At 43.2% G+C, this 12,487-nt stretch overlaps 1 protein-coding gene across 1 annotated transcript; it reads right to left on the reverse strand.

Annotated features, from left to right (window-relative positions):
* Positions 1 to 6,373: 6,373 nt before the first annotated feature.
* Positions 6,374 to 12,222, reverse strand: LOC139453201 (sulfotransferase 1C2-like). The gene is made up of 5 exons (XM_071234828.1): positions 12,054 to 12,222; positions 11,007 to 11,333; positions 9,164 to 9,267; positions 7,363 to 7,531; positions 6,374 to 6,486 (listed from the first exon to the last, which is right to left on the reverse strand). Exons 1-5 carry the CDS (start codon positions 12,220 to 12,222, stop codon positions 6,374 to 6,376), a joined length of 882 nt encoding a protein of 293 aa, XP_071090929.1.
* Between the last annotated feature and the right edge of the window lie 265 nt (positions 12,223 to 12,487).

The following is a 12,487-nucleotide window of genomic DNA, read 5'->3' on the forward strand; positions in this document are numbered from 1 at the left end:
ATGAATCAAGGTCTTGCTGGACCAACCAGGCAACTAGACCACCGACTCTCCCAATGACAACACACACGACTCCTCATCAGACAGAAGCAGTATCCCGCAGTATCTGAGGGGCCAGTTCAACTTCCATCAGTTTTCATGGACGGTTCAATGATGTGAACAGTGTTTTGTAATTTGCTGTTTGTGGATCGTGATCACTAACTGTGTGTAGTGTTACTGACTATAGTATCACTAACGGTGTGTAGTGTTGGTAACTGTGTGTAGTGTTACTATCTTTGTGTAGTGTCACTAACTGTGTGTAGTACGTGTCACTAATATTGTGTAGTGTCACTGTGTAGTGTCACTAACTATAGTGTCACTAACTGTGTGTAGTCATTAAATGTGTGTAGTGTCACTAACTGCGTGTAGTGTTACTAACTGTGTGTAGTGTTACTAGCTGTGTGTAGTGTTACTAACTGTGTGTAGTGTTACTAAATTTGTGTAGTGTCACTAACTGTGTGTAGTGTTACTGTGTGTAGTGTCACTAACTGTGTAGTGTTACTAACTGTTTTAGTGTGTGTCGTGTCACTGTGTGTAGTGTCATTAAATGTGTGTAGTGTTACCAACTGTGTGTAGTGTCACTAACTGTGTAGTGTCACTAACTATAGTATCACTAACTGTGTGTAGTGTCATTAAATGTGTGTAGTGTTACCAACTGTGTGTAGTGTCACTAACTGTGTAGTGTCACTAACTATAGTATCACTAACTGTGTGTAGTGTCATTAAATGTGTGTAGTGTTACCAACTGTGTGTAGTGTCACTAACTGTGTAGTGTCACTAACTATAGTATCACTAACTGTGTTGTCACCAACTGTAAAGCGATGCAGAGAGATTTTACTGACGCTTCTTGTACTGGGCTTTGTGATGTCATTCAATTCAAACCGCGCAATGGCGAGGAAGAGACGCCACACTCAGTAATATTTCGGTTAAAACCCAGCGGCATGTAAATTGTTGAGTCTGGGCCATACAAACCAGTGATTGATATAATGAGCAACGTCCCACGTCCTCGGGGTACGATGACTGACAAAAATCCATGTCACCAAGTCTGACCATCCGATCCATTCAGTCGACTCTTACCACAAGCGTTTGTTGGTAGGGTAAATTCTTACCCGACATCTCCATGGAGACGATATAATTAACCATGAATATGTAATGTACTTAATAAACAATTCATAAACATATCTAAATGTATCACGTGACCTCTGTGTATAACACATTTAGCTTCATTCAGTTGCATGCTGTTGGGTATGTTGTCGTTGTTGTTGTTGTTGTTGTTGTTGTTGTTGGTGGTGTTGGTGGTTGTTTAACGCCGCACTCAGCAATATACCTAGCTATATGACGGCCGTCTGTAAATAATCCAGTGATTGACATCATGAGCATCGAATCCACGCAATTGGGATACGATGATATGCATCAACCAAGTCAGCACGCCTGACCACCCGATCCAGTTAATCGCCTCTTTCGACAAGCATAGTCGCATGTTACGGCAAGCATGGGTTGCTGAAGTCCTATACCTACCCGGATCTTCACGGGTCTGTTGTACATGTACATCTCCCGATAAACATTCATACATTGTCGTGGTACCAGTGTATTCCATGACGACATTACCCAATTAGGCCAGGTTCCGCTATCCTGCGTGATAGCGGAACTTGAAATTAAGACAAGAGATGCTTAAAGGTCGCGGATGTGGAGGTAGTAGTGGACTGCATGATATGATGTTCAGCCGTGTGAAGCGACCCAATGCAGCAACCGTTGCCAAGCGACCCAGGTGGCTTCCCAATGCAGGGACCGCTACCCTGCAACAACCGTTGCTACACAGCAAGCGCTGCCAGGCAAATACTGTTGCAATATAGCAACCGAAAGCACATGTTGTTGCCTTTTGCTAACCACTTGCTGTAAAGCCATCTACAGTTAGGCCAGGTTCACACAGTGCTGATTATGGCTCCCGTTTGAGATCAGACAGCGCTACGACACGAAAAGTGAAAAAGTCGGATCGCTATCCTCAATGATCTTGAATGTCCTATCATTGTCTGAACGCAGTCGTATACGTTCCTAACAGAGTCCTACGGATCGGGAAGGTCATGAGAGGTCGACCAAGTACCCCCGACAGTATGGTGCGTCCCGTAACATTCGGGAAAATCAGCCGATTATGTCTAGTCGGATTACAATCGTGACTATGTCGTGACAGATTCTGCTGTATCGGATCAAAATCGTAACAATGTCCTGTGTTGTCTGGACGGTGTCCTGAGGATCGGGACGCTGTTGTTATGAACGAGCATGAATTGTTCATTGCCGTTTCTTGTCGATTGATTCCAGAATGCGTCCAGATCTTGCCAAATGCAAACCCTCTTTGTCGGTTCACTGTCTGTCACTGTCGGATCTTTGTCGGATCGCATTAGGGAGAATCGGGACGCTGTCAGTACAGATTCGGATTGAGAACGGGAGAATCGGGACGAATTCGGCTGGAAACGGCTGAATCGGGACACTTTCTGAACAATATCTGATTGTTTGTGAATTTCCCGCCACGAATCACAGCATGTTGATTAGACTTTTGACAATTTAATCGGGAATGGTCGCCACGAAACATTGACAATTCTGCCCACATAGATCTATCCAGTTCATCATAAATAGACCCATCATGCTCTAACATGGTCACAAGCTGCACGTGCACTCATTGACTATTGAAACTGACTACACGAATTACATGTGCACTGCTTGACAGCTGAACCTGTCTACACAAGCTGCACGTGCACTCATTGACAATTGAAACTGACTACGCAAACTGCAGCCTGGAGAAGCACCGTCACATTGTACCACTGTGGTATAGATACGGATGGCGGGGAAGCCTGGCGGTTAAAGCAGTGTCTCGGGTTTGATTCCACTGGTGCACATTACGTGTGTTCTCCGCCGTACAGTTGCCTGAATATTGCGAAGCGTGGCGTTATATACTCACTCTATTGTTAAAGAGGGTTGCATTGCCACTGAGAGCAAGCCCAAGATGCAACGTCAACCTGCGTAGTTTAATTTGTTTGTTGGTTGGTTGTTATACGCCACACTCAGCAATATTCCAGCTGTATGACGGCGGTCTGTAAATAATCGAATCTGCACAAGACAATCCAGTGATTGATATTATGAACATCGATCCACGCAATTGGGATCGATGACCCTACATCAACCAAGTCAGCTAGTCTGACCACCCAATCCCGTTAGTTGCCTCTTACGACAAGCATAGTTGCCTTTTACGGCAAGCATGGGCTGCCGAAGACCTATTCTAGCCCGGATCTTCACGGGTGTCACGCTATTTGGATACAATGACATGCAATCAATCAAGTCACCGGGCCTGACCACTCGATTTCGTTGATCGCCTCTTAGGACAGCGACAGTTTGCTGGAGTCCTATATTCTGACCCAGGATCCCCACGGGTAGTGACCTTGTATAAATTTGGCATAGATATCGTAAAGAAAAACTTCAATTTGTGTTGTGTACTGTGGCGTTTATACGACCTTTATTAGAATATATGTCTCCGCAATGAGTCAGGGTAATACTTTAACATCATGATAGCAGTTAAATATACGTTCCTTTGTCGACACGATTATATTGTCCTTCCCCTTCAGTTAGGTAGACAGCGTTCTGAATGTTAACCACTATGGAATTAGTCCTCTGATCACAGCATATTCCATTCGTCACCATTTGTGTCATTCCGGGACAAGCCGAATGGGGGAACCCTGCCATTCTCGTGACCATGTGATCAACTTTGTATCGTCGTCTCGTAATGGACACAGTGATAAAATGGCCATTTATCTGTAAACATCACTTTCCAGTTAATTGTACATGTTCTTCGACTCTGATTTCATTTTCATGTATAAAGAATGCATTCTGGCAGTATTACAATGAAACTCCCATTGTTACAATACAAGCCCATGTATTAGAGTAATTTCCCATGCATTAGAGTAGAACTCCATGTATTAAAGTACAACGCCTTGTATTTGAGTACAACCCCATGTATTAGAGTACAATCCCATGTATTTGAGTACTACTCCATGTATTAGAGGAGAACCCCATGTATTTGAGTACAACCCCACGTATTAGTGTACAACCCCATGTATTTGAGTACAACCCCACGTATTAGAGTACAACCCCATTTGTTAGAGTACAACCCCTTGAATAAGAGAACAACCCCACGTAGTAGAGTACAACCCCATTTGTTAGAGTACAATTACATGTGTTAAGTACAACCCCATTTGTTAGAGTACATCTCCATGTATTAGAGTACAACCCCACGTATTAGAGTACAACCCCATTTATTAGAGTACAACTGCATGTATTAAAGTACTACTCCATGTATTAGAGTACAACCCCATGTATTAGAGTACAACCCCATGTATTAAAGTACAACCCCATGTATTAGAGTACAACGCCTTGTATTAGAGTACAACCCCATGTATTAGAGTACAACGCCTTGTATTAGAGTACAACCCCATGTATTAGAGTACAACGCCATGTATTACAGTACAACCCCATGTATTAGAGTACAACCCCATGTATTAGAGTACAATCCCATGTATTAGAGTACAATCCCATGTATTAGAGTACAACACCATGTATTAGAGTACAACACCATGTATTAGAGTACAATCCCATGTATTAGAGTACAACCCCATGTATTAGAGTACAATCCCATGTATTAGAGTACAACTCCATGTATTAGAGTACAACACCATGTATTAGAGTACAATCCCATGTATTAGAGTACAACCCCATGTATTAGAGTACAACACCATGTATTAGAGTACAACCCCATGTATTAGAGTACAACACCATGTATTAGAGTACAACCCCATGTATTAGAGTACAACCCCATGTATTAGAGTACAACCCCATGTATTAGAGTACAACACCATGTATTACAGTACAACCCCATGTATTAGAGTACAATCCCATGTATTAGAGTACAACACCATGTATTAGAGTACAACACCATGTATTAGAGTACAATCCCATGTATTAGAGTACAACCCCATGTATTAGAGTACAATCCCATGTATTAGAGTACAACTCCATGTATTAGAGTACAACACCATGTATTAGAGTACAATCCCATGTATTAGAGTACAACCCCATGTATTAGAGTACAACACCATGTATTAGAGTACAACCCCATGTATTAGAGTACAACACCATGTATTAGAGTACAACCCCATGTATTAGAGTACAACCCCATGTATTAGAGTACAACACCATGTATTACAGTACAACCCCATGTATTAGAGTACAACACCTTGTATTAGAGTACAACACCATGTATTACAGTACAACCCCATGTATTAGAGTACAACACCATGTATTAGAGTACAACACCATGTATTAGAGTACAGCACCATGTATTAGAGTACAACACTATGTATTAGAGTACAACCCCATGTATTAGAGTACAGCACCATGTATTAGAGTACAACCCCATGTATTAGAGTACAGCACCATGTATTAGAGTACAACACCTTGTATTAGAGTACAATCCCATGTATTAGAGTACAATCCCATGTATTAGAGTACAACACCATGTATTAGAGTACAACCCCACGTATTACTGTACAATCCCATGTATTAGAGTACAACACCATGTATTACAGTACAACACCTTGTATTAGAGTACAACCCCATGTATTAGAGTACAATCCCATGTACTAGAGTACAACACCATGTATTAGAGTACAACCCCACGTATTAAAGTACAACTCCATGTATTAGAGTACAACACCATGTATTAGAGTACAACTCCATTCACAGACTTCACGTTGTTCTGATCTCTTTATGTCAAAGAATGAGTAACTATAGAACTAGTAATTTCTCCGCTATAGCTTTCGTTAAATTACCAGAAAAATATAGGCCCACAAGAGTCGATCAAACAATTTTGCCCCCAAAATAATTAAATATGACTGTTTGTCAATTAACATTGCCAATATTTCACGGCTTTCTTTACGTCACGTTCGTCCATAACATCCCCAGTGGAGTCTTGGTGAAGTCAAAGTACGTCATTTATCTTAATGCACTTGATAGTTTAAAGTCCAATATAACACATGAACAACAGTTCCACAGTAAAACCTCCTTAGGCCTGACCCGGTCGTCTGGGACCCCGGTAGTCTGGTACCCCTGGTGCTAATTGGTCGTGTTTGTACGAAATGTAGAAGTAAAGGGACACAACTCTCCAACATTATTCCTTATTTAAAAAAATTGATTTACCAAGAAGATTTAACAGGAAACGTTACCGTCCGGTTTGACGGGGTTTTATTGTATACAGACTGAGACAATCACGCCCCGCATAATGCAGAGTGAAATCTTCAAATGGAATATTTAAATGGGAGATCATATCCTTCCATCTTCTCCGAGTAGACTTTGTCAAACTCCTCGTTCTGCGCAATTGTGAACCAGTTCTTCCAGTCCCCCACGCCACCTGGTGATAGATGAACATAACGCTATGCCTGTGACGAGAACATAGTAGACTATTTCCAATAGCTACCTCATACAGCTGTGATATTACACTTGTCTGGGAGACACGACCTAGCGTCTGAGGCGCCACAATTCGGCGTGCAGAGCTGCGTCCCTCAAGAAATCTTCCCGAGGCAAGGGCGTTAACTGACTACAAAAGTCCAGTTTCCGTGGAAGTCATAGTCAGTTAACGCCCTTGACTCGGAAAGATGCCTTTTTGTTTTGATTTTTCCCAACAACTGAGACAGTCAGTGTTAAGCATTCGGGTCATTTCCGTCACACAGGACGTCGCCCGCGCCGGAATCCGTGTTCCATCCAGCTTCACGGAGGTGACTCAGCACTACCCGACGACAGCGATGGAGCTTATATAACTGTTCAATTTGTTTGTTTTTGTCTTCACATCAAAGTGCGAACCTAATTTCTGTTGAGCACAGTATAACCTGTCTTCACTGTCCTATATGAACAAAACGAACTCTATGCGGCAGGATCTTGCGTTAGACGGCTTACAGTGAATTCAAGCTCGGTATTTGATCTATGATTCAAGCAATGTCCACTCCAGGTCACGCAGCTAGCGGAAAAAGCCGCGTGGAACCGAGTGGTCCCGAGTGGAGCCGCGTGGACCCGAGTGGGCCCAAACGGTAAGTACTCCAGTCGTCTGCCACCAGAACTGGGTCATAAGGTTATATTTCATATAAACGCCAATCATGGAATATATTTCATGTCCATTATTTCAGTGTTCTTTTAAGAAGAAATTCCTACAGAGACAGTGTCCAAAAGGAGATTTTGAATTAAGAATTATCTGATCCACACAATCTGTCGTGTTGAGAAAATTGAACCTCACCTTTTCGGAATACCTGTGGCACACCATCTTGTATCAGTCCTTTTCCCACTTCACTGGCAACGGTTTTCATATTTTCAAAGCCACATTTATCACAGATTCCCTTGATAAGTTCCTCATCTGCCTCCACGCCAAGGAAGTCAGCTAACTGTCGGACCCCAGCGACCGGGTCCTGTAACACACAACATGGACGTTAATCAACCAACCAACATGCAGAAACTATAAGATACAGACGTTATCACGCGAGTGTGCCAAGTCTCTTCCTAATACAGAATATATGACGCCTGGACCACATGATCCAGTGACCATCGGTACGACGACAGCAATCAACCAAGTCACCTGACCTGACAAACCTGACTACCTGATCCTGTTGGGATGGGATGGGATGGAATGGGATGCTGGGGCACGGGTGGCCCAGTCTATCCATTCTAAGGCTCCGCGATTCGCTGTGCAGAGTTCGCCCCGATTATGTCTGTAGGTTTGTCAGCACCATACCATGGGTTTCACCGAAGTGGTAAACGTCCGAGACCTGCATCACCTCGGGCTTTCCTCCCACATTAAGCTGACGCGCCGTGATATAACTGGAATACTGTTAAAGGCGGCATTAAACCCAACTCACTCACTCATGGGACGCCGCTTTTAACAATATTACAGTTATATCACGGCGTGTCAGCTTAATGTGTTAAAGTACGAAGTGATGCAGGCCTCAGACGTTTAACAGTTCGGTGAAACCCACAAGCACAGAGTATGGTGCTGACAAACCTAGAAACATAATCAGGGCGAACCGGGATTCGAACCCACAATCAGAGGTTTCAGGCGTGCCCATGGCACGCAACTCTGCACAGCGAATCGTGGCGCCTTAGACAACTGGGCCACCCGTGCCCCCGTACTTCGCACAGAAGATCGGGTCTCATTACCATGTAGCGTCACCGTATGAGATTCCCTGTTCGTGGCCCGGGGCAGCAATTGAGGCAGGTATTGAGTGATCGTTTCAAAGAGGGTTTGGGTGTCAGCTGTATGTGAGACCAAGGGTTCTTTATAATGTACACACGAATAAATTGTATGGGTTTTTAGATAGGTTTAGTGACGAAGTTGTACTGCTCACATGTGCCAGAAGTGACGTTCATTGTATTCAGGCCACGTGTGTCGTAGGTCTCCCAGCCCTTCAATAGGATTTGGTGACTCTGTTCAAGTCAACACAAAGAATCATTTATCAATAGCTCCGAGAACGCGAATTCCAAATCGCCTATTCAAACCTACGTCTCCGGTGATCGTGAGTTCGAAAACTAGATTCGCCTTGAACGCGATTCTTGGTTTGTCAGCAGTAAATTCTACCAAAGTGGTGAACTTTGGGCTTTCCACTCACAGCGTACACTCGTACTTTCACACATTAAGCTGACGCGCCGTGATATCACTCAAGTCACTCACTACCTATCGAGATCCGTAAAGATCTGGGTTAGAATAGGTCTTCAGCAACCCATGCTTGCCGGGAGGGGCGACTCACGGAACAAATTGATATCCTATAGATATCAAGCACTAGTATGTATGGTCTTGTGCGCGTGAAAATCTGGGAGAAAATTGATCTTCAGCATGTCATGTCATCGTATCCCAAATGCGTAGATCGATGATCATTCTATCAATCACTGAATTGTCTGATCCAGACTCAATTAGTTACAGACAACCGCCATATAACTGGAGTATATTGTTGAGTGTGGCGTGTAAAAAAAGCCCAACAAAACAAACATAACCTATCAATCCACAACTCAAAACCTCAAACATTAGGACAAAACTTATGAATACATGCCTGTTTCATGTCTTCATAGTACATTATCTGTATTGGGAGTTGGGGATTTTGTTCCTTTGCTCTTATATAGCTTAGGGTGTTGTCGAACCAGGAGCCCCAGTCAACTGAAATATAAAAGAAGTCAGGCGTTTTATTGTCGCCAAATCAGGAGCCCCATTCAACGGAAATATACAGACGTCAACGGAAATATACTGTCGTCAGTTATTTCCTACATATCTTGAATGTGAAAATCAAAATTCCAATTTAAAGTGAATGAGTGAGTTGGGTTTAACGCCGCTTTTAACATTATTCCAGTTATATCACGGCGTGTCAGCTTAATGTGGGAGGAAAGCCCCAAGTGATGCAGGTCTTAGACGTGTACCACTTCGGTGAAACCCACGAGCACGGGTAAGGTGCTGATAAACCTAGAAACATAATCGGGGTGAAACGGGATTCGAACCCACAATCATAGGTTTCTGGCGTGTCCAGGGGACGCAATTCTGCACAGCGAATCGCGGCGCCTTAGACGAATTGGACACCCGTGCCCCCTCCAGTTTAAAGCCCTATTATACTTTATAAGTAGTATTTCTGTCTGATAATGTGATATATGCTATACTACTACTCATAACGTCACCAACACTCAAGCGGTCTGTGGCGCTCAAGCAGTGTTTATCAATCTCATCAGATTTCACGAAAATGCCAAAGTAGATCAAGTAAAATTTAAAAAAATAGAATTCTGATCCTAACAACCCAATGGTTTTAGAAACATCAAAAGAAAAGAAGGGTCCATTTTCTTCATTTCTACCGTTGACAAAGATTTTGTGAAGTGAAATATGTGAATCAATTTAAAAAGTTTTCATTTGAAAAAAGGCCTGAAGGTAAATTTCCATATATCACAGCGGAGTAAGTTAGTGAATGTAGTTTAACGACTCTTTAAGCAAGATTCTGACCTAACAGGGGAACAGAAGAGGTGAGGTGAAATTGGCTTTAACGTCGAGTCCAAGATTATTTCACTTATATAGCGACGTGCATGTACGTGTGTGTGTTTGTGTGGCTGCTTGTACTAGTCCGGACTGATGCCGATTTATAGTGCTAGCTCACTGAGATACCATGCCGCAGTTTAACATGTATACCCCACTCAGACACAGTATACTGTCTCCGAGCCGACTAGTCCTTGTTTAACACCCTATTGCCGAGCCACAGACAGGGTAACAACAAGTACCATCTTTTAACGTCTTCTGGTATGACGCAGCCGGGGATCAAACCCCGGGCCTTCCGCTCTCCTGGCGGACGCTCTAGGAACAGAATAAATGGGCCTCGCACATTGTACATATATAATGGGAAGCTAACCCGGGCCTTCAGCGTTATGATCCAACGTTTCTACTTGGCTATTCCCGTCCTCCCACACCCCACACACAGTAGGATTTGTACCACAAATGTCTAGCTATCAAACCAAGGATAGCGTTATCGATGCGATAAACCAGTCGGATAAACTCGTTATCATAGTCCGATCTGAGGTCACCTGACAAGAACTACTTCAATTGCCCTCCATGCGACCATGGACTGCCCACTTGATCAACAGCCTTTTGCATAACATTCCCATCACTACTGCTGCTGATAATGATGCTGCTGATGATGATAATGACGCTGATGCTGTTGCTGTTGCTGATGCTGCTGCTGCTGCTGCTGATGATGATGATGATGATAAAAAATATTGTCTGGTGCAGACTCGACAATTTACAGACCTCCGCCACATAGCTGGAATATTGCACAATGCGGCGTTAAACAACAAACACAATACTACTACTACCACTACTACTACTACTACTACTACTACTAATAATAATAATAATAATAATAATACCCAGCCCATTCAAAAACAGATGGAGGTAGTCCTTCCATTCCCCGTGGTAGTTATACATATCCTTTAATGCTCTGTGGTGGTTGTAGAAGGACACGGTCAGGTCTTTAGGGTTCCTGAGCACGTGTACAATCTTGCACTTCTTCTCCACAATCTGTTGGGGGAGCTGCTCAAACTGGACGTGTGTGTTGAGAACCCGGGGGGAGGGTGCAGCGTCTAAGACCGACTGGGGACAACACTCTATCATCATGTCCCCCTTCCACTTGTCTCGGATGTTCTCCGCCTTTCTTGCCGACAGCTGACTGAGAATCTCCCAGAACCAATGGGTTCCTGCAAGAATAGTTGGAACATTTGTATTTGTGTATTAACCCCTTTAACTCACACGATGACTTGCGCTGATGATGAAAATACCAATGTTGTCACGTCACCAGATGAGATAAACATGTTATTTGACAAATTGATATCCCATATATATCTATATCAAAGACACGTTCTGTGGTTTTGTGCGCTTAAAGATCCGGGTGAGAACTGATCTTCAGCAAACTATGTTTGTCTGAGAGGCGACTAACGGATTCGGGTGGTCAGCTTTGCCGACTTGGTTGGTCAATGTCATCGTATCCCAACTTTATAGTTCGATGCTCATGATATCAGTTACTTGATTATTTACAGACCGCCATGATATAGCTGGAATATTGCTGAGTGCGACGTAAAACAAGAAACTAATGTATGGTTTGCCCTGTCATCTCCATCGATACTTATCCAGTGCAGGAGAAATAAACACCACCATCAACATGGATACTTATCCAGTGCAGTAGAAATAAACACACACAATCTCAATCGATACTTATCCAGTGCAGGGGAAATAAACACACCACCATCTCAATCGATACTTATCCAGTGCAGGAGAAATAAACACACACCATCACAATCGATACTTATCCAGTGCAGGAGAAATAAACACCACCATCTCCATCGCTTACTTATCCAGTACAGGACAAACACACACCACCATCTCCATCGATACTTATCCAGTACAGGAAAAACACACACCAGCTTTTGGGAAGCAGCTAAGTAGTACGTCATCTGCACGTATCTCCATAGAGCGGAAGTTGCTAATGACGTCCACACTGAACACCTTGGGGAAGTAGATCCCTTCATACTCCTGAACGTCCAGCGTGCAACCGCCGCCATCTTGGAGATGAAGAACATTCGGTTCCATTTCTCAGTTTAATCTGAAACATATCAGAATTGAATCCAAGAAGGGACAGTGTTGCGCTCTCGCGAATTTTAACGCTTCTTTAAAATGCTTCAGATGGAGGTAAATGCGACAACACCATATATTTTTACCTTGACAAATGTCGCGTTGCCGCATTGTCGCCCTTGTGAAAAACCAAACAATAATATTTAAAACGCGACAATGGCCAAAATGTTGCATTGTCGCGCACTGGTTAATTTTGACATGTTTGGTTTGTTTTTATATGGGC

The sequence above is a fragment of the Haliotis cracherodii genome, unplaced genomic scaffold (assembly GCF_022045235.1).
Source record: "Haliotis cracherodii isolate W230 unplaced genomic scaffold, xgHalCrac1.p SCAF_9, whole genome shotgun sequence".
NCBI lineage: Eukaryota > Metazoa > Mollusca > Gastropoda > Lepetellida > Haliotidae > Haliotis > Haliotis cracherodii.

Coding starts and splice junctions, on each gene's coding strand:
- LOC139453201 (XM_071234828.1), bottom strand. CDS start 12,222: ATGGAACCGAATGTTCTTCATCTCCAAGATGGCGGCGGTTGCACGCTG. Junction 7,532..9,163: donor ACTATGAAGACATGAAACAG/GCATGTATTCAT, acceptor TGTGTGTTACAG/GACCCGGTCGCTGGGGTCCG. Junction 6,487..7,362: donor GCCACAGGTATTCCGAAAAG/GTGAGGTTCAAT, acceptor ATCTATCACCAG/GTGGCGTGGGGGACTGGAAG.